General features: G+C 40.4%; 1 protein-coding gene across 1 annotated transcript in view; it reads right to left on the bottom strand.

Moving 5' to 3' along the window:
• ARFGAP3 (ARF GTPase activating protein 3) overlaps nucleotides 1-22,959 on the bottom strand; it is a 56,299-nt gene that overhangs the window by 11,879 nt on the left and 21,461 nt on the right. The window contains exons 7-12 of the mRNA XM_004437955.3: nucleotides 22,211-22,270; nucleotides 20,812-20,858; nucleotides 20,077-20,219; nucleotides 14,720-14,848; nucleotides 13,874-13,996; nucleotides 8,102-8,233 (exon numbers count right to left, since the gene is read on the bottom strand). Of these exons, the coding sequence (XP_004438012.1) occupies nucleotides 8,102-8,233; nucleotides 13,874-13,996; nucleotides 14,720-14,848; nucleotides 20,077-20,219; nucleotides 20,812-20,858; nucleotides 22,211-22,270 (634 nt within the window). The remainder of the gene's footprint in view (nucleotides 1-8,101; nucleotides 8,234-13,873; nucleotides 13,997-14,719; nucleotides 14,849-20,076; nucleotides 20,220-20,811; nucleotides 20,859-22,210; nucleotides 22,271-22,959) is intronic.

Here is a 22,959-nt window from a genome sequence, read left to right as displayed (position 1 = left end):
AGCCTCCATCTGGCCCACAGGTGCCCTCCAATGTTCTGTGTGCCTCACACACACACCCCCCTATAGAAGGTTCCCTGTGCATGCCCCCAAAGATGGCGAGTGCAAGCCTTTGCAGACAGCTAGTGAGCATGCACAGAAAGCTACCCCAACTCTGCAGGACTGGGAGAAAGCACACAAACTTGAGCACTTCAGGGCACCATCCTAGGGAAAGCAAATGGGAGGCCCTCAGCACCTGGCCTGGCTTTGTGGGATCAAGAGGAAGCATACCATCTTAAGAATTCACCCCCAAAAGGGAACAAGAAGTGTGGAGTGGGTGTATCCATAGACAAGGTCTGAGAAAGCCTCAGAACCTCTAGCAGGGCCTGACTGCTGAAGATATTTCTCTCCCAAAGCCAGTCAGTAAAAACTGGAGGAGGTGGCTGTTTCTAAAAATGCAAAGACAGCAACACAAGACTCCAAAGAACATGAAAAATCAAGGAAACATGACACCACAAAGGGACACAATAATTTTCTGGTAACTGACCCCAAAGAATTGCCTGACGATGACTTTAAAATAATTGCTTTAAGGAAGCTCAGCAGCCTATGAGACCACAAGTAGACAACACAACAAAATCAGGAAAACAACACACCAACAAAACGAGAAGTTCAACAGAGAGACAGAAATAAAAAAGAACCACAGAGAAATTCTGGAGCTGAAGAATACAAAGAATGGAATGAAAAATGCAACAGAGAGCATCAACAGCAGACTTAACAAGCAGAAGAAAGAACCTGTGAACTCGAAGACAACACATTTGAAATTACAGTCATGCGTTGCTTAACAATGGGGAAATACACCCTTAGGCAATTTTGTCATTGTGCAAACATCACATAATGTACTTACACAAATCTAGATAGCATAGCCCACTATACACCTAGGCTATATGGTTCTAATCTCGTGGGACCACCACCATATATGCAGTCCATCGTTGACTGAAACATCGTCACGCAGCAAACGACTGTATCCAGTCAAAGGAGAAAAAAGGAAAAAGAATGAAAAAGAGTGAAGAAAGCCCATATGAATTACGGGACACCATCAAGAAAATAACTTACACAGTATGGGAGTCCCAGAAGGAAAAGAGAGGGAGAAGGGGGCAGAAAGCTTATTTAAAGAAATAATGGCTAAAAACTTCCTAAATCTGGGAGACATATGGACATCCAGGTACACGAAGTTCATAGGTCCCCAAACAAATTCAACCCAAAAGAGGTCTTCACCAAGACATATTATACTAAAACTGTCAAAAATCAAAGATGAAGAGAAAATTTTGAAAGCAGCAAAAGAAAAGAAACTCGGGCCGGCCCTGTGGCTTGGTGGTTAAGTGTGCGCGCTGCGATGCTGGCGGCCCGGGTTCGGATCCCGGGTGCGCATTGAGGCACCACTTCTCCGTTCATCCTGAGGCCGAGTCCCACATGCAGCAACTAGAAGGATGTGCAGCTACGACACACAACTATCCACTGGGGCTTTGGGGGGAAAAAATAAAATAAATAAAATCTTAAAAAAAAAAAAAAAAAAAAGAAAAGAAACTCATCACATACAATGGAACCCCCATAAGGCTATCAACAGATTTCTCAGCAGAAGCCTTGCAGACCAGGAGATAGTGGGATGATATATTCAAAGCACTGAAAGGAAAAAAAAAATGCCAACCAAAAATACTTTAGCCAGCAAAGCTGTCCTTCAGAAATGAAGTAGAGATAAAGACTTTTCCAGACAAAATAGCTAAGGGAGTTCATCACCACTAGACCTATCTTAAAAGAAATGCCAAAAGGAGTTCTTTAAGCTGAAGTGAAAGGATGCTAATTAGTAACATGAAAACATATGAAAATATAAAACTCACTGGTAAAGGTAAGTATATAGTCAAATTCAGAATACTTTCATACTGTAATGGCAGTGTGTAAATCACTTAACTCTAGTACAAAGGTTAAAAGACAAAAGTATTAAAAATAACTATAGCTACAATAACTTGGTGGATACACAATATAAAAAGATGTAAATTATGACATCAAAAACATAAAATGTAGAAGAGGGTAAAAGGGTAGAGTTTTTGTATACAATCTAAGTTAAATTATTATCAGCTTAAAATAGACTGCTATAACTACAAGATGTTTTATATAAGCCTCATAGTAATCACAAAGCAAAACCCTACAGTAGATACACAAAAGATAAAGGAATCAAAGCATTCCACTATGGAAAATCATTAATTCACAAAGGAAGACAGTAAGAAAGGAAGAAAGGAACAAGGGAACTACAAAACAGCCAGAAAACAATAAAATGGCTTTAGTAAGTCCTTACCTATCAATGGTTACTTTAAATGTAAACAGATTAAATTCTCCAGTCAAAAGACACAGAGTGGCTGACTGGATATGAAAAATAAGATGCAACTATATACTGCCTACAAGAGACTCACTTCAGCTTTAAGGACACACACACACTGAAGACAAAGAGATGGAAAAAGATATTCCATGCAAATGGAAACCAAAAGAGAGCAGGGATAGCCATATTTATATCAGATAAAACAGACTTTAAGGAAAAACTGTAACAAAAGACACAAGTCATTATATAGTGATAAAGGGGTCAATTCATCAAGAGGATATAACAACTGTAGACATAAATGCACCCAACATGAGAGCACCTAAATATATTAAGCAAATATTAACAGATCTAAAGGGAGAAATAGACAGTACTGCCACAACAATAGGGGTCTTCAATACCCCACTGTCAACAATGGATATATCGGGGCTGGCCCCGTGGCTTGGCGGTTAAGTGCGCACGCTCCGCTACTGGTGGCCCAGGTTCAGATCCCAGGCACACACCGACGCACTGCTTGTCCGGCCACGCTGAAGTGGCGTCCCACATACAGCAACAAGAAGGATGTGCAACTATGACATACAACCATCTACTGGGGCTTTGGGGAGAAAAAGGGAAAAAAAACAAAAACAAAACAAAACAATGGATATACCATCCAGACAAAAAATCAATAAGGAAAATTGGGTTTGAACTATACATTAGACCAAATGGACCAACAGACATATATGGAACATTCCATCCAATAGCAGCAGAATACACATTTTCAAGTGCACATGGTACATTCTCCAAAATAAATCAAATGTTAGGTTACAAAACAAGTCTTAACAAATTTAAGAAGACTGAAATCATACCAAGTATCTTTTCCAACCACAATGGTATTAAAGTAGAAGTCAGTAACAGGGGGAAAATTGGAAAATTCAAAAAAATGTGGAAATTAAACAACACATTCCTGAACAGCCAATGGGCCAAAGAAGAAATTAAAAGAGAAATCAAAAAACATCTTGAAACAAATGAAAATGGAACCAAAACATATTAAAACTTCTGGGATACAGCAAAAGCAGTTCTAAGAGGGAAGTTTATAGTGAAAAATGTCTACATTAAGAAAAAAGAAGTATCTCAAATAAACAACCTAACTTTATACTCCAAGGAACTAGAAAAAGAACCAAGCCCAAAGTTAGCAGAAGGAAGGAATGATAAAGATCAGAGCAGAAATAAATGAAATAGAGACTAAAAAAACAATAGAAAAGATCGACAGAACTAAGAGCTAGTTTTTTGAAAAGATAAACAATAAACAAAATTGACAAGCCTTCAGCTAGATTAAGTAAAAAGAGAGAAGACTCAAACAAATAAAACCAGAAAAGAAAAATGAGACATTACATCTCATACTGTAGAAACACAAAGGATCAAGGAGACTACTCTGAACACTTTATGCCAACAAATTGGGTAACCTAGAAGAAATGGATAAAATCCTGGAAACCTACAACCTACCAAGACTGAATCATGAAGAAACAGAAAATCTGAACAGACCAACAATAAGTGAGGAGACTGAATCAGTAATCAAAAATCTCCCAGGGGCCGGCCCAGTGGCGTGGTGGTTGGATTCGTGTGCTCCACTTTGGCGGCCCAGGGAGCATGGGTTCAGATCCCGGGCATGGACCTATGTACCGCTTATCAAGCCATGCTGTGTGGCAGGCGTCCCACATATAAAGTGGAGGAAGATGGGCACGGATGTTAGCCTAGGGCCAATCTTCCTCAACAAAAAGAGGAGGATTGGTGACAGATGTTAGCTCAGGGCTAATCTTCCTCACTGAAAAAAAAAAAATCTCCCAAGAAAAGCCCAGAGCCAGATGGCTTTACTGATGAATTCTACCAAACATTTAAAGAATTAACACCAATCATTCTCAAACTCTTCCCAAAAACTGAAGAGGAGGGAACACTTCCAAACTCAATTTACAAGGTCAGTATTATCCTCATACCAAAGCCAGACAAGGATACCACAAGAAAAGAAAACTAAAGGCCAATATCCCTGAGGAACACAGACGAAAAAAATCTTCAACAAACTACTAGCAAACTGAATTCAATAGTACATTAAAAGGATCATAAACCAGGATCAAGTAGGACTTATCCCTGGGAGGCAAGAATGGTTCAACATATGCAAATCAATAAATATGATATACCACATTAACAGAATGAAGGATAAGAATCATTTGATCATCTCAATAGATGCAGAGAAAGCAGGTGAGAAAATTCAACATCCTCTCATGATAAAAACTCTCACAAAGTAGGTGTAGAAGGAATGTACCTCAACATAACAAAGGCCATATATGACAAGCCCACAGCTAACCTCATACTCAGCGGTGAAAAATTGAAAGCTTTTCCTCTAAGATCAGGAATGAGACAAGGGTGCCCATTCTTGCCACTTCTATTCAACATAGTACGGGAAGTCCTAGCCAAGTAATTAGGCAAGAAAGAACAATAAAAGGCATCCAAGTCATAAAGGAAGAAGTAAAATGGTCTTTGTTTGCAAATGACATGATTCAATATATAGAAAATCCAAAAGACTCCACCAAAGAACTGTTAGAACTAATAAACGAATTCAGTAAAACTGCAGGATACAAAATCGACATACAAAAATCAGTTGCATTTCTATCCACTAACAATGAACTATCTGAAAGAGAAATTAAGAAAATAGTCCTATTTACAGAAGCATCAAAAACAATAAAATACTTACGAATAAATTTAACCAAGGAGATGAAAGACTTGTACACTGAAAACTATAAGACATTGGTGAAAGAAATCAAAGATACAAATAAACGGAAAGATATCTTGTGTTCATGGATTGGGAGAATTAATATTGTTAAAATGTCCTTACTACCCAAAGTGATCTACGGATCCAGTGCAATTCCTATCACAATTCCAATGGCATTTTTCACAGAAATAGAAAAAACAATCCTAAAATTCGTGTGGTACCACAAAACACCCTGAACAGCCAAAGCAATCTTGAGAAGAACAAAGCTGGAGTTACCACACCTCCTGATTTCAAACTATATTACAAAGCCACAGTAATCAAAACAGTATGGTGCTGGCATGAAAACAGACACACAGATCACTGGAACAGAAGCGAGAGCCCAGAAATCAACCTATGCATATATGGTCAACTAATCTTTGACAAGGGAGCCAAAAACACACAATGGGGAAAGGACAGTCTCTTCAATAAATGGTGCTGGGAAAACTGGATGTCCGCATGCAAAAGAATAAAACTGAATCCTTAACTTATACCACTTATAACAATTAACTTAAAATGGATTAAAGACTTAAATGTAAGACCTGAAACCACAAAACTCCTACAAGAAAACATAGGGAAAAAGCTTTTTGACATTGGTCTTGGCAATGATTTTTTAGATATGACACCAAAAGCAGAGGCAATAAAAGCAAAAATAAACAAGTGGGACTACATCAAACTAAAAAGCTTCTGTACAACAAAGTAAATAATCAATAGAGTGAAGAAGCAACCCACAGAATGGGGGAAAATATTTGCAAATCATATCCTGATCAGCAGTCTTACAACTCAACAGCAAAAAACCAAATAATGTGATTTAAAAATGGGCAAAGGGGGCCAGCCCCATGGCGTAGTGGTTAAGCGCACGCGCTCTGCTGCTAGAGGCCTGGGTTTGGATCCAGGGCACGCACCAACACACCGCTTGTCAGGCCATGCTGTGGTGGCGTCCCATATAAAGTGGAGGAAGATGGGCACAGATGTTAGCCCAGGGCCAGTCTTCCTTAGCAAAAAGAGGAGGATTGGCATGGATGTTAGCTCAGGACTGATCTTCCTCACCAAAAAAAAAAAAAAAAAAAAAATAGGCAAAGGACCAAAATAGACATGTTTACAAAGAAGACATACAAATGGCCAACAGGTATATGAAAGAGTGCTCAACATCACTAATCATCAGGGAAATGCAAATCAAAATCACCTCACACCTGTCAGGATGACTATTATCAAAAAGACAAGAGATAACCATTAGTGAGGATTGAACCCTTGTACACTGTTGGTGGGAATGTTAATTGGTGCAGTGATTGTGGAAAACAGTATGGAGGTTCCTGAAAAAATTAAAAATAGAACTACCATTTAATCGAGTCATCCCACTTTTAGGTATATATCTGAACGAAACAAAATCAGTATCTTTTTTTTTTCTTTTTGTGAGGAAGATAAGCCCTGAGCTAACATCCATGCTAATCCTCCTCTTTTTTGCTGAGAAAGACCGGCTCTGAGCTAACATCTATTGCCAATCCTCCTCCTTTTCTTTTTCCCCCCCAAAGCCCCAACAGATGGTTGTATGTCATAGTTGCACATCCTTCTAGTTGCTGTATATGGGACGCGGCCTCAGCATGGCCGGACAAGCAGTGCGTCGGTGCGTGCCCAGGATCGGAACCTGGGCCGCCAGTAGCGGAACATGCACACTTAACTGCTAAGCCATGGGGCCGGCCCCCAAAATCAGTATCTTGAAGAGATATCTGCACTCCCATGTTCATTGCAGCATTATTCACAATAGCCAAGATATGGAAACAACCTAAGTGTTAGTGAGTGGAGAATGGATAAAGAAAATGTGATATATATACACAATGGAATATTATTCAGGCATAAAAAAGGATGTCCTGCCATTTGTGATGACATGGATGAACCTGGAAGACATTAGGGTAAGTGAAATAAGCCAGATAGAGAAAGGCAAATACTGTATGATCTCATTTATATATGGAACCTAAAATTAAAAAAGTTGAACTCACAGAAACAGAGAGTAGAATGGTGGTTCCCAGGGGCTGGGAGGTGGGAAAATGGGCAGATTTTGGTCAGAGGGGACAACCTTTCATTTATAAGATGATTAAGTTCTGGGGATCTAATGTACAGCACGGTGACTATAGTTAATAATACTGTATTACATACTTGAAATTTGCTAAGAGAGTAGATCTTAAGTGTTCTCAGCACCAAAAAAAAAACAAACAAAAAAACAAGTCAAAATAGGTTAAACTAATTTGGTTAGGCAAATGCATTTCTCATTTATAATGTATACATATGCCATTTTACTTTTTAAAAAGCCTACAGCAGTAATTTTGTAAAAAGGATTTCAGGCCACTTTAAAAAGCCTGAAAATTCTAATAAAAAAATGAATAAATATCCAAGCCACACAACATTTGAAGGAATTTTCCTATTTAAAATAGGCCTATTATTTCACTCTTCAGTTCCACGGATCAATCAGTATACACTGAATACATTGTTTGCAATGCACGTGAGACACTGCTCTACAGTACATAGGATACAAAGTGAGTAGGGTGACCGTATATTCCAGCGACCTAGGACAACCCTGTTACTAGGACCTAGTTACACCTGTTGTCCCCTTGCACGCTCAACAGTTCCCTGGTTTGGACAATAAATTATACAGTCCTCCATTCATAATCACCAAAAACTGGGGACAGTTCTTCGATAGGTGAATGGATAAAGAAACTCAACAATGAAGAGGAATGAACAAAACAGCACGAATGAATCTCAAATGCACTATGAAAAGTCAAAGAAGCCAGTCTAGAAGGCCAGTTACTGTATGATTCCACTCACGACATTCTGGGAAAGGCAAATTGTAAGGTCAGAAAACAGGCCAGGATACAAAGAATATTCTTGAAGTGGTAGAACAAAATCATTTACTAGTCTTCAGAGAATTTCCCAGATGCACGGATTCACTCTTTACAATCCCACTGTTTTGCTGTTCATACCTGTCTGAATAGCCTGTGGTTTTCAGAATTGTGTCAGTATCTTGGATGGTCTCTTTTTTCCAATAGGAACCTGAATTGTCATCCCAGCCAGAGAAAGAACTGCTCTTCAACTCCATCGGCTCGTCAAAGCACCTGTAGGAAAAAGAGTACAAGAGTGACTTGGAGGACCTTCCTCATGTCCACCCACATGGGGTACATGGTGACTACATTTCCCAGGCCCCTTGAAGTTGGGGGCAGCCACGTGACTAGATCTGGCCAACGCGACAGGAGCAGACACGAGGAGAGTCACTTCCAAGGCCTTTCGAGTGCCCTTGCTCAACTCGCCCAGTCCTCTCCTCCCTTGTCACATGGAAGAGGCCATGTTTTCCAGGTGCTGCAGCCTCAGGCAGGTGAATCCATGGACAATCAAGGTGCCACTTGAAGGACAGGTACTCTAGACAATCACCTGTATCCTCAGCTGACTTTTAGTGAACAAGAAATAAGCCATCATCGTGTTAAGCCCTTAAGATTTGGGGGGAGGTTTGTCACTGCAGCGTAACCCAGCCCGTCTGCACAGCACGTGACATCTTTGAGTGTTACACTACAGGTTACATATTCCATTCTCTTCAGGTCTAGTTCTGCCTAGTTAGGTAGTCACAAACAATGCTGCTGGGCCTGGAGAACTGACTCCATCTGAGGAGCTCCTTGTTGGCAATCCCTGCCACGTTAGCCATGATATAAGGCGCCATTCCTAACAGTAACAACCTTTTAACATAAGTGATGCTAATTAGCCTCCTCCTGGAGTCAGATACAAAGCTATGGATGATTGATCACTGGACCATTCTACAGATGCTCTTTCAGTCTGGAGCTTGAAGTGAACTTGATCTGTAAGCCTCTCCGAGGAGATGCTGGCCTTCTGGGTTGGTTTACACTTTCATTAGCCGAGCATCACTGAGCAAGGCATTGCTCCGAGAGCAAAACTCAATGGCAGCCTTCAGTCCTGTGTGGTGAGAGGAAAATCTTTGACCAAGAGCAGCAGGGTTTGCTGGAACAGGACAGAGATCGACAGGCGAGGTGCATGCGCCAGAGCCTTAATGAAAAGTGACTGTGCCATCTCAGAATTCACGACAGCTCAGGATGGAAGACGCCTGGCCAGAGACGGACTCCTGATACAGGCGGAGTTCAAGACGTTCGGGAGAGAGAGGTAGATTCCAAGGCTTAGGTCTGAGGAAGGGAAGGAGGATGGAACAGAAAGCAGAGGCTTCCAAAAATGTCGCCCAGGCCTTCCGCAGAGCAAGACCGGAAGCACAGCGCGGACAAGGTGAGCACCAAGCCCAACATCACAGGAGTCGTTCAAAGACGGAAGCCTGCACGGTCAGAGGGGCCTGCAGTCAAAGACGAATGTAAGAGGGCAACAGGAACCTGCACGAGCATAGGCCAGGGACCCCAGGAGCTAAGATTTGGGGGGAAAATGCTAAGGACAAATATACTCTTTTTTCTGGCAGGGAAAAAAAAAAAAAAAAAAGGGAGGAGGGATAAACCTGCTGTTTGAAGCAGATGGTGTGACTTTACACGGATAATAGAGAGAAAGCAGAATTTCCAAATGTGGCTTCTGCCTTCTCTGGCAGTGAGGTCATTAAGAACAAACCTCGTTACACGGACGTCTCTCCCCGGGAAGGAAAACACGCAGTGTTCAAAGCACATCTGGATTTCAGCCAGAAACCGACCGGGCTCTGCCTGTGGCTGATCCGCAGATGAGCCACGGCTCCGCTTGCAGGAAGAGAGACAACCCATCTCCGTTCAGGGAAGAGACCAAGACAACGAAGAGACTTGAAGTCACATCAGAGAAAAATGGTTTGAAAGATGTGGGACGCACGTTGGCCTGGAAAGTTATCTTCAAATGTTTCAGGCACTTATTTGTAAGGGCCCCCAAAAAAAGAACTAAGACCGATTCAATGAGGAATTTAAACGATAGTTAATAAGCACTATGAGGGGCCAGGCACTCTGCCAGGCGAGGACACAGGGCAAGGAGACAGTCTCTGCTCTCATGGGGCTGCCTGATAAGAGCTCAGAAACCCAGGGAGACGTATAGTAGGAGGCAGCGTTTCTCACGGAGCTGCCCATGGACTGAACGGCTGCCTTGAGGAGGAGGAGGATTCGGGGGGCTGCACGGTCCCCTGGAGGGCACTGGGTGGGTGGAGGGGGCAAGCACTGGACAGTGGGCGGTTGGAACTTCCAGGCTCTTCACAACTCTGAGGTACTGGGGCTTAGGATTTTGTGGATTTAGTATCAATCTAAGGATATATTCTTCATTTCATATAAGCCAAAGTGCTTACCCTGGAACTTACAAGGGCATTGGATTTTTAAAAAAATGAGTGGACTATTCAAAAATCAGAAGGAGAGAGAAAGCCATTCTGCTGGGATCCTACAGATTAGCACCAGCCTGTTACATCGCATTCTAGGTGCTGGGGCCGGGAGGGGGCGGGGGTTGTTTCCCTTCCTCCCCCTCACCCCAGAGGCTCTCTGTGCTCTTACCCAAAGCAGGAGGCACACAGCAACTCGCTGGGGGACAGGAGACGCCCCGCCAGGCTGCCAGCTGCCTGCTGGAAGGAGGGGGTGACAGGACCGGCTAACGAAACACAACCGCCACCCCCGATCTCCAAATCTTTACTGACTTTCTAATGTTTTGATTTCTAGATTCTAGTTCTCAATGCTTTTCACTTTTATTTTTGCCTTTTCACTGTCTTCATTCAACCCTGAAAACATTCCTTAAAGTCCCTTTTTTTAAATTTTTATTTATTTATTTATTTTCCCCCAAAGCCCCAGTAGATAGTTGTATGTCATAGTTGCACAGCCTTCTAGTTGCTGTATGTGGGACGCGGCCTCAGCATGGCCGGAGAAGCGGTGTGTCAGTGCACGCCCGGGATCCGAACCCGGGCCGCCAGCAGCAGAGTGTGCACACTTAACCACTAAGCCACGGGGCCAGCCCCCTTCAAGTCCCTGAATAAGAGCTCCTTCATAGCACACATCTGATTTACAGCTAGAGACAACCGTCTATTCCACTGAAGGCCACACTGACTTTATAAAGTTGAGCAAATTGTTCTAATTTCATTATTTTGTACTCAATATATAATTACATTGTTTATATCTTGAAAAAAACGGAGCTCAATAAAACAAAAACCCAAAGATATGGTTGATCTTATTTTTAACAGAAATGGTACTCTTTCATAATTCATAATATTCATGTTCTAATGGGGTAATGAATCATTTGGAAGCAATCAGAGCTCTTCATGGAACTAATAGGCTTGTTTTCCGAGACTCCCTGTCTACTCACCTCAGTTGCCAAAGTACTAAGAGCACCCTTGTTCTGCTCACGGCGGTTACGGCCAAGGCGGTTTAGAAGAGGCCTTGATGTTCCTACTGGACCACCAGCAGGTGACAACGAACAAGGCACCAAGGTCTCTCTGGCAGGAATCTAGTCAGTGTGGTCTGTATCAAAGCACCACCTGCTCCCGGGTTTCAAACCATAAATAATTGTTTCACAGCAACGAAGGCTGTTAGGTTAACTCTTTTGACTAAGCTTTTGGAGAAGGAGCAGCCTACAGGATTCCTAAGGCTCCTGACAAGGCAGATAAGGCCCCACGGGAGCCTCGAAGTGACCTGGAGGTGGTGATGCTCTGCAGAAGTTTCTCCGGGCCCAATACGTGGGTAACCTCACTTGTAGCCGTTTCTCTTTCCAACCATGCTACCGAGCTGCAGCACTGATTTAACTTGAAATTTCTTTTCTTTACTCTCCTATGCTCTCATCTGCAGGAGTTGCTATTGAGCGGTGAAATAATTAAAAAGGTGCTGTGGAGAAGCCAAACAGGCGAATGCAGGCCCTGCACTACCCAGAGTTCCCTCTGACTCAGACTCATTCCCGCATTTAACGTGCATCTCTGAAATGATCTGACATGTATGCAGCTTTCAAATCCAGTTAAAATTTAATTTCGTCCTGTAAAAAATGTATTTAAATACTTTTAGAAGGCATGATTTGGGAGTTAGCTCTGAGTAAACTGAAACCTGGTGTGTTGCACAGGTTACTCATCAGAGGCAAATATAAAACCATCCCCGTCTCTGGAAACACTAACAGGGAACATCACTAAAGTGCTAACATCTTTTGGTAAAAGATCTGCACTTGAAATAATTTGAAGCTATGCTAGGAGAATTTTTTAAGGACAGTACTCTGTATACAATTCCTTACCTATGAGCTTTGATAGGAGAATATACAATGTCACAATTAGATTCTAGTTAATAGTTAACACGTGTTTATATCTGCTGCATACATGAAATATGTATCTGTTATATATAGGAAAACACTTTAAGCCTGTGTAATTGCCAGACAACGGTAACGCCCTTTGAGAAGCGAGTGATGGAGCCTCCTCGTAAGCACCGCCCATTACTGCCAGGCACACATTCCATTTTCCCACACGCCAAACTTGAAGCTGGGCCTGGACACGGGTAACGTAAGTATCTAACAACAGGAATTAAACAGTCAGATGGAGTCACAAGTCCTTGAATTGAGTTTCTATATAATCACAGCAGCTAAACAGAACATTAAAAATGGTCAAGTACTGTTCAAACACTATTTGTATTAAGTCCTTTAACCCTCACACAACCCTGTGAGGCAGATACTGCTAGGATCCCCAACTTACAGAGGAAGCTGCAGCCCAGAGAGCTTAAATAACTTGGCCAAGGTCACACAGCCACTCAGTGGCACAGCAGGATTCAATCCAGGCCTCCGGGCTCCTGGGCCAGCACTCCTACCCTCTGCTTCTCAGCTGGCGCCCACGTCCAGTAACAGCCCAGGTTGACTCGGTGCCTTTTTCGCAGGCCTCTCCCTGTGCTGGTCAGGTTCTTGAGGAACCTCACAAAGTGAGCTGCTTTCAGTTTAAACTTTTTCTCCCTGCTCCTGCACGCTGCTTGAACCTGAACCCGGCCCTCTCCGTGGTCAGCTTGCCACCGGAGTCAGGCAATTTGTCCCAATCAGACAGCGAGCGCAGAATGTCAGGAACCGAGGCTTCATCCTGGGAGCCCGTCCAGTGCAACAGTGCTTTTCCTTCACAAACACGCACACACAAACAGTGTTTATTTAATGTTATATCCTGCCAGTTGGAGACTCCAGAAGCTGGTATTCTGAAACAAAAGAATCTGCCGGAGGCACAGCTGTGAGCTATTCCAGCCGCTGGAATAAGACTAAACAACCAAATGATGCCTTCAGGATTCTGCATAGTTCTCCAATTTCACATTTTAGATAAACGCAACTTTCCTATCTCTAACTCTTGGTTGCTGATTTTACTATCAAACATTTTAATATCAGCAAACATTGTCTACTTACGAATGTTTTCCCCAATTTTTTTCCAAACGACACCCTTGACTCCAGCCAAAGCTTTTAAAAACAATGAAGTAAACTGACTTGTATTTGCTCCTAATGCAAATAAAATAAATAAGTCCATACTAATCACTGCTTTTCTTTTCTCTTTCTTTTTTTTTTTTTTGAGGAAGATCAGCCTTGAGCTAACATCCGATGCCAATCCTCCTCTTTTTGCTGAGAAAGACTGGCCCTGGGCTAACATCCATGCCCATCTTCCCCTACTTTATATGGGACCCCGCCACAGCATGGCTTGACATGCAGTGCATCGGTGCACGCCCGGGATCGGAACCTGCGAACCTCACACTTAACCACTGCGCCACTGGGCCAGCCCCTCACTGCTTTTCATAATAACACTTTAAGGATGATTTTTAACAGATTACCTTGAGCTGGAAGTAAAATAGGAATCATCATTGTCATCATTATACTTTTTTCTTGGTTTTGCTAGGACTGGTATTTCTTGTTCAATGGTCTGCATATCTGAAGTTACCGAATGTGAAATACCACTTGAGGAAATAGAGAATAAAATGGAAAAAATTACATTAGTTAGTTCATGAAGACACTTGTGTTCACGAAAGAATGAATTTTAATCTATACTCTCAACAAAAGTAAATTTATTAGTGGAGTTAAAAACACGAGCAATAAAAACATTTTCTTTTTGGTATAATCATTGAAGAATACTGGACCTTAGTGAGGACTGTAACTAATTACACAAAATACAGTCACATTATCAGCTATGTTTGTGGGACCCACCTAATGACAAGTCAGACTTATTTCCTTTTTTCTTTTTTTTTTTTTTGTGAGGAGGACTAGCCATGAACTAACATCCGATGCCAATCTTCCTCCCCTTTTTTTTTTCTTGAGGAAGACTGGCCCTGAGCTAACACCTGTGCCCATCTTCCTCTACTTTATATGGGATGCCGCCACAGCATGGCTTGACAAGCGGTGTGTCGGTGCACGCCTGGGATCCGAACCTGCGAACCCTAGGCCACCAAAGCAGAGGGCGCGCACTTAACCGCTGCGCCACTGGGCCGGCCCCTTATTTCCTTCTTTCTAAGAATCAAAATAGGAATTTTTATGCTATATTGAATACTAGAATAAAGCAAACAATTGAAGAAAGGAAGGAACAATGAGAAAATACTTCTAAAGTTGAATTAACAAGGAAAATCCATTCATGATTAGCAAACCGGTTTACACTCTGAAATCCAGGAAAGCAGAGTCTCACATACCTTCTGCTACTTCCAAATCCCATGCCCAGTCTCTCTGACTCGATCTTTTTTTTGCCACTCATGTTTATCTTCTCGTCTTTCTTCATTTGAATTTCAAGATCCTTATAGGCTAATCGTAATGATGAAACACTGCCAGAAAAACCAAATGCTCCTTAATTTAGCTTTAATTCTGTGTTCTTAATTTAAAATACTCAGCAAAATCAAACATGTCACTTGTACTTTTAGCTTTGTGCTTCTTTCCATAATTAACAATTATGAAGGTAGCTGGCATTTTTTTTCTAAAGGACTTTTTTGAGTAGATGCTCAAGGAAATTTGAATGAGTTTACAGCCACTTTTTGGTTGCTGCTGACCTACATTACTGTTCTAGTTTATACTACCTATTATCATATAATAATAATTTATACTACCTATTATGTAATAACATTATGTGTACCAAAACTATTTCTATATAGGATAGTGAAAAGCAGAATTTCTCACTTGGACTAATATTTTTTTTTTTTTTTTAATTTTTTTTTTTTTAAAGATTTTTTATTTATTTTATTTTTTCCCCCCAAAGCCCCAGTGGATAGTTGTGTGTCGTAGCTGCACATCCTTCTAGTTGCTGCATGTGGGACTCGGCCTCAGGATGAACGGAGAAGTGGTGCCTCGATGCGCACCCGGGATCCGAACCCGGGCCGCCAGCATCGCAGCGCGCGCACTTAACCACCAAGCCACAGGGCCGGCCCTGGACTAATATTTTATTATACTTCCACATTACATATCAAAAGTACAAGGTTAGTCTCATTGGTTTGCTCTGGTTTAAGATAAAAATATATATAAATTTGACTTTACAAATACAGTCATGCATTGCTTAGTGACGGGGTCACATTCTGAGAAATGCGTCGTTAGGTGACTTTGTCGTTATGCAAACATCATAGAGTGACTCACACAAACCTAGATGGAACAGCCTACTGCACACCTAGGCTATATGATACTAATTTTACAGGACCACCACCGTATATGTGGTCCATTGTTGACCGAAACGTCGTTAGGCAGCACGTGACTAGATAAATTAAGAAGGGGTTACTTCATTGCAAAAGGATTCTTCAGTTTACAAGAAAATTTCCTGTATGGTCTCTTTATGTAACCGGGCTTCTGAGAGCATTTAAAATGGAGTAGTCATTCCTCAGCCAACGGTTTCTTCTGCACTCCGGTCAGATACCGATCATTTACTTATCAAATACCTGTTACCAATAATGCACCAAAAGGGTAAAAAGATGTATAATACACTGTCCCTTACTCTCAGATTTCTAAAAATGTTATAAATACTTAATTTTTCATTAAAAACTATGCCTATCTCAGAGGAAATGAACAGACACTTCTCCAAAGAAGATATACAGATGGCCACATGAAAAGGCACATGAAAAGATGTTCAACATCACTAATCATCAGGGAAATGCAAATCAAAACAACACTAAGATATCACCTCATGCCCGTCAGAATGGCTATAATCACCAAGACAAAAAACAACAAATGTTGGAGAGGATGTGGAGAAACAGGAACTCTCATACACAGCTGGTGGGAATGCAAACTGGTGCAGCCACTATGGAAAACGGTATGGAGATTTCTCAAAGAATTAAAAATAGAAATACCCTGTGATCCAGCTATCCCATTACTGAGACTCTATCCAACGAACCTGAAATCAACAATCCAAAGAGGCTTATGCACCCCTCTGTTCATTGCAGCATTATTCATTACAGCCAAGAAGTGGAAGCAACCTAAGTGTCCCTCAACTGATGATTGGATCAAGAAGATGTGGTATATATACACAGTGGAATACTACTCAGCCATAAAAAAAGACAAAATCGTCCCATTTGCAACAACATGGATGGGCCTGGAGGGTATTATGTTAAGTGAAATAAGACAGAGAGAAAAAGAAAAACACTGCATGATCTCACTCATATGTGGAATATAAACCAACACATGGACAGAGAAAACTGTATTGTGGTTACCAGGGGCCATGGGGGCAGGGGATGGGGGGTGGGCACAAGGGGTGAAAGGAGACATATATATGGTGATGGACAAACAAAAATGTACAACCCAAAATTTCACAATGTTATAAACTATTAAAACATCAATTAAAAAAAAATCAGAGCTTTTCTAAAATCAAAAAAAAAAAACAAAACTATGCCTATCTTAGCAATAACAAGAGTATTTTATCATATTAGTAAGATAGCAACAAAATTTCAGGGCCCTGCAAAGTGATATACCTCCCTTATCAGGATTTGTAGGCTACCATCCATTTTATAAAATGTTATAAAATGTCACGAATTCCTCACAAGAAAGGCACTGTATGAATCCCCTAATAATATAAATATATTTCTGTGTAGTAACAGGGAACGACAACAGAATTCCTCACTAGGAAAAAATAATCTTGCTTTTGCTGATTTCTTCTTTAATGAGCCAAGCGGGATCTCTTTGTTTTGTCTCTGACAGTTTGCTTTCTTTACTATTATTCCTACAGAACAAGAATAATTCCTATGGTAACACGTAGACCCATTTTATTACTCAGAAAATAAATAATACTCGAAATCAGGTATAATTTTTGGAGGAAAACAACAGATCTGTCTAAAATCACAAATTGATATAACTGTAGCAACAGTCTTCTGGAGAAGATGAATGGATGGGAATGGAAAAGTTCTACTAGAAAGATACGAGACGGGAAAGTTCCTCTGAGGACATCTGACATAGACTGGGTCTATCCCTCGTTAAGAGCATGCACTTTAACATCCGGGCTTGCTGTGACGCGCTCGGGAAGCACTAATGGAATCCGGAAGCCAGGACTCTGTTTCTCAGAACCACAGGAGCCCCTCCCAGTCCTAGCTCAAGGGAGGGCTTGCAAGACACTCAGATCAAGCAGGGGAGCAGCTCCCGCAGCGCCTCTGCCTCTTCTACGCTTCCTACCGACCGTGCACACAGACACCTCTGAGGATGCGCCCAGAAACTGCCAGAAGGTAAGGATCAGGCAACAGCATGGACAGTTTAGTTTCACAGTCTGACGATATAAGAAACAATGCTGCTCCTGATAGTTTACTGAAGTAACTTTATTTACAGCCATTAAAAAAATTAACTTGCAGAAGAATAACATTGTCACGTTTTAAGGATAAAACAGGTGCACTTCTCATAGCTGGCCCAGCACTGGTTTGGTGAAACTGAGCTGGGATGGGTCTAAGAGGCAGGACAGTGATTAAGGCATAGCGGTGTGGCTGTTCTGAACAAGGCGGAGAAAGCTGTCAACCTGGGTTCCCTAATCAAATTCAGAATAATTGGACTCCCTCTCTGGGAAAACCTCACGCCTGAGCAATCTGGACAGAGCTCCTGCCCAAACACCGTTAAAACTCAAAATAAATTTTACATAAAGTGTTTCAAACCATATTTAATCTAAACACAGTTTAGTGCTGCCCCCTATGTTCTGTGAGCTAAATGACAAGTAGAAATAATTTCAAATGATCTGGGCTTACCATACAAAGTCCACTCAGCAAACTGCTAGTGTGAACAGTAAGAAATCACACTGATCGAGCACTTTCTATGCCCCAGGCACTGTCTGATGCACCTAAATGAGCATTAACTAAGTTAATCCTCAAAACAACCTCACAAAACAAGTATTATGTTCTTCATTATGCAATCAGTAGTAACTCAGGCTAAAACTGAAAAAATACACATGAAAATAAGAGACAAATCCATATAAATAAAATAAACACACATAAAAACCAGGAATCTAGGTGCCTCTCCTTTCTGTGCTGCGTTCACTCCCTTTCTTCTCTCCTCTGACCTTTTATACCCCACACACGCACTTTCCAGGTGGCCATACTTCTCCTCTGTTTTCAACACATGAAAAGCTCTCAAGAGCCTTAAATGTCTACTTAACACCAGTCTCTTGACCGGCCTCCTGGCTTCCAGCTTCTTCTCCATCCTCTCTGTCCTGGATATCACTACCAAACTCACTTTCCGAAATACACCCTTCATCACAGCACTCCTTAGGGAGCTCTTGCCGTCTCTCAGACAAAACGTAGACCTAGCAGCCTGACTTCAAGGTGCTCTACCTGATCGTTCCAACTTCTCCAATCTAGGCAGGTCCCCCAGGACAAACGTCTTAATTCCCTCTCCTTCATTTTCTTCAACTCTTCCTTCTCTCTGTCCTCTGTGCCAATCTGACTGAGACCGCCTCAAGATCCAGGCTCAAAAACTCTGGAGATACCACCAGACCCACAGCTTTCCATCATATATTTAGAGTTTAGTCGCCAAGTCCAATGGAGCTTCACACTATGAATACCTTTTCATTATTGGGATATAATTTACACACCATAAAATTCCCCCTTTTAAAGTGTACAATTCAGTGGTGGTTAGCATATTCATAGATTATGCCACTATCACCACTATCTAATTCCAGAACATTTTCATCACCCCAAAAAGAAACCCCATACCCATTAGCAGTCAGTCCCCATTCTCTCCTGCCCCTGCCCCCAGCCCCTGGCAACCACTAGACTGCTTTCTGTCCCTATGGATTTGTCTATTTTGGAGATTTCATATATGGATATGGAATCATACAATATGTGGTCTTTTGTGACTGGCTTCTTTCTGAGCATAAACTTTTCAAGATTTATCTACGTTGCAGCGTGTATCAGTACTTTATTCCTTTTTATGGCTGAATAATATTCCATTGTATGGATAGACCACCTTTTGTTTATCCATTCATCAGTTGATGGACATTTGGGTTGTTTCTACTTTTTGGCTATAGGGATTAATGCTGCTATGAACACTCATGTACAAGTATTTGTTTGAATGTGTGGGTGTATGTTTTCATTTCTCTGAGTACACACGTAGGAGTAGAATTGCTGGATCACGTGGTAACTTTATATTTAACTTTTGACATTACCACCAGTAATGTATGAGGGTTCCAATTTCTTTACATTCATGCCAACACTTGTAATTGTCTCTCTTCTTGATTTAAGCTACCCTAGTGAGTGAAGAGGTACCTCATTGTGGTTTTGATACGCATTTCCTTAATGACGAATGATATTGAGCATCTTTGATGCGTAAATACATCCTGACACATTTCTTTCCCTTCCTGTTGACACCATCCCAATCCTGCCCTCACAAATTCAACCGGAAATTGTTGCTGCTCTCCCTCGCCACTAGTCTCTCTCCCTTCCAATTTACATGTCAAAACGTATTAGTTTCCATAAAACTAAACTTTGCATTAACCTCCTCACTTACATATGTAAAAATGAATGGCATTTGGAAAGCAAATCTCAGAGTTGTTTAATTAACAGTTTTATTCACTAAAAATGTTTTCCTATAACTAGATCAAACTTACATTGATTCTTCCTTAGGTGCCGCCTTGGCCAGAAGGTCTTCCTGTTCCTTCATTTTATCTACAGCTTGGGCTTGTTTTTCAATTTCATTAAAACATGCATTTGACAGTTTTTGGGCTCCCAAACTTCCTTTTTTGGCCCCAAGCTAGAAGATAAATAAGATTACAATCTACCCAAACTGTTTGAAAACTTTTGCAACAACAGTAACATTTATTGAGGTTTATTACTTGCTGGGCACTGTGACAAGTACTTCACATCTGTTCCTGACTTAGTCCTCACAGCTCTATGAAGTTGGCATCATAATAACTTATCCCCAGTTTACAGTCGAGGAACTGATGCTCAAGCAAGTTAAGTGACTTGACCAAGATCACACAGCCAGCAAGTGACAAAGTCAGGATTCAACCGTGGTGCCCACCTCCAGAGCGGGGCTCTAGAAGGACTCACGGTATCTGAAAGCTCGACAGATAACAACCCTCAAAGCCTCATGAGATGGCATTGCTTAGAGAAACACAAACACAACAGAAACTCCCACGGAGCCTCTGCTGATACAGTCATTCTAGAAAATCTTCACTAAGTATAACATTCATCTCATTGATCAAAACACAGACTCTTTATCAAAGCCACATTTAGTATAATATGGCTCAAAACAAATAAAAATAAAATGACAAAGGTGGCTTCCTTGAGTGCATAAGCTATTTTAGAGCTGAACTACCAAATATTTTATACATAATACTCACTCCTTTTTTAGCTTGATTAGGTTTCTTTTTTATGATAGAGGAAACCTCTGTCAAAAAATAAAAAGTAGAAAGTCAGACCAATAGAAATACATAATTTTTCTATTTTTAGTGTATCTTTAAAAAAATTCTAGGATACTGTATATTATTATATGAGAGACGAAAACATTTTCCACATTAGTTTGTCATCCAGAAAACTCAAGTATACGAGCATATTTTAGATTAACAGAGTTTCATCAAAATGGAGTCCTCAGTATTTCCATGTCACATCCAAACTCAGAGAAAATATATTTTTTGGACACCACACTGAAGAGAAATAAGGAGCCTGAGCTCGCCCCATTCATCGATTTCTTCAGGAGCATTTCTTATGTTTATTAGAACAAACTCCCCTGTTAATCTCCACTCTTCAAAAACTTTCAAAATTATTTTAGAATATAAAGTTAACCTGGCATTCTGTATACAACTAAAACAGACAGTGATGTGCTTTTCCACCCTGACTTATATACAGATTTTATCATCTTAACCAATGAGAAACATAAAGCATTCTATTATTTTAGTAGCAGTACTTTCTAAATTGCACAAAAATATATGATGCCTTTAGATAAACTTTCTTAAAAATCATTTTCTGGGCAAATTTTAATCATAGATTATATATTCTGTTTTTAGAATTATGTTTAAGAGACCCAGTAACAATAAAATCTTATTTTTCTTCTTATAAAGATGAGAATGTGCTTTAATAAGAAAAGATAGCATAAAAACACAAAAAACGAAAGATTAAAATCTTTAGCCCTAATGAGAGAATAACATCACTACATTTCAAGTGTCAAAAAGAAATCCATGGAAATTTTTCTTTCCACCACTTTCTTTCAGATTTGTATTGCAGTAGTCACATAATATGCTCCTAACCTACAAGTTTATTAATACATGATGAAAATATCGAACATTTCTAATAGTTTATTTTTCACCAAAGCAGTTGCTTTCCAATTAATGCAGTGTGATATGCATTATTTCAGATTATAATTCCCTGATAATGAAAAATTAAAGATTAAGTTCACCTATTATAAAATTAGAAAAAGAAGAAAATGCTAAGAATTCTTGAGTAAATAGTAATGACGTGGCTGCTCTGACCTCTGCTTATGCTGGGAACATAAACCAGCCCAATGTAAACTAGCAAATCAAAGCATCACAGCAATCTTAGCTGGGTATACAGGCTGCTGCATTTTATGGTCATCAAGCCGGCTAAGACAGAACATTTTTTGCTTAATAAAATCTCACTAATAGATCAATAGTCATGAAGCCATATTACTCTATGAATTCTAAGCAGAATGTAAAGAGAGGACCGATTTTTTTCTTAACGAATCTCACTCTCTAAATCAGAATATAGAGTCTTAACGCATGTCACCTAAAGCAGCCTTTGTTGGTACATTAAGACCATCCACACTTGGTCCTTGTTCTGCTCCACCTGAAAGTTAAAAAATATTGATATTAATGCAGAAAATATACTCATCAAGCGTGTTTTTGAACATGTAATACACGAAACTTGCTCAGTACTACGTATCTTCTCCAATTTTGTCAATGACCCTCTTTCTTTTTAGCTCCATATTCTATTTTACAATTATAAAAATTCTGATTTAAAAGTCCATTAAAATAGAAGTGTATTTTGAATCCAGTTCCTTTATAGAAGAAAAATGTTAGTGGTCTCCCTAATAATTATCATTCAAAATTCTACCTACGATCTGATGTTTTAAAGTAAACTGTTCTGAAATACCTAGTATATATGTGGACTATACACCCAAGATACGTTAATGTTGAAATTCTAACACCAATTATATCAATGATAGAAACCTAAATTTTCAGTTGCCAGGAAATCTGCCCTGTCTTCTAGCTTACCTAAAAAATGATCCTGGTTAGGAACTCTATTAAGTCTTCATTAAAAAAATATTTTATTATTTTAATTTTATTTTATTCATCACTTTAAGAATGGATAAACAAAATGTTATATATCCATGTAATAGAATATTATTTGGCCATAAAAAGGAATGGAACACCGACATATGCTACAACATGGATGAGTCTTGAAACGTTAGGCCAAGTACAAGAAGCTGCTCACGGAAGACCACATACTGTCTGAGTCCATGGAAACGAAGTGTC

This window comes from Ceratotherium simum, chromosome 25 (assembly GCF_057802395.1).
Source record: "Ceratotherium simum simum isolate JZ-2026a chromosome 25, ASM5780239v1, whole genome shotgun sequence".
Lineage (NCBI taxonomy): Eukaryota > Metazoa > Chordata > Mammalia > Perissodactyla > Rhinocerotidae > Ceratotherium > Ceratotherium simum.
Note: the sequence above shows the minus strand (reverse complement) of the source record. Positions and strands in the feature narration are given on the sequence as shown.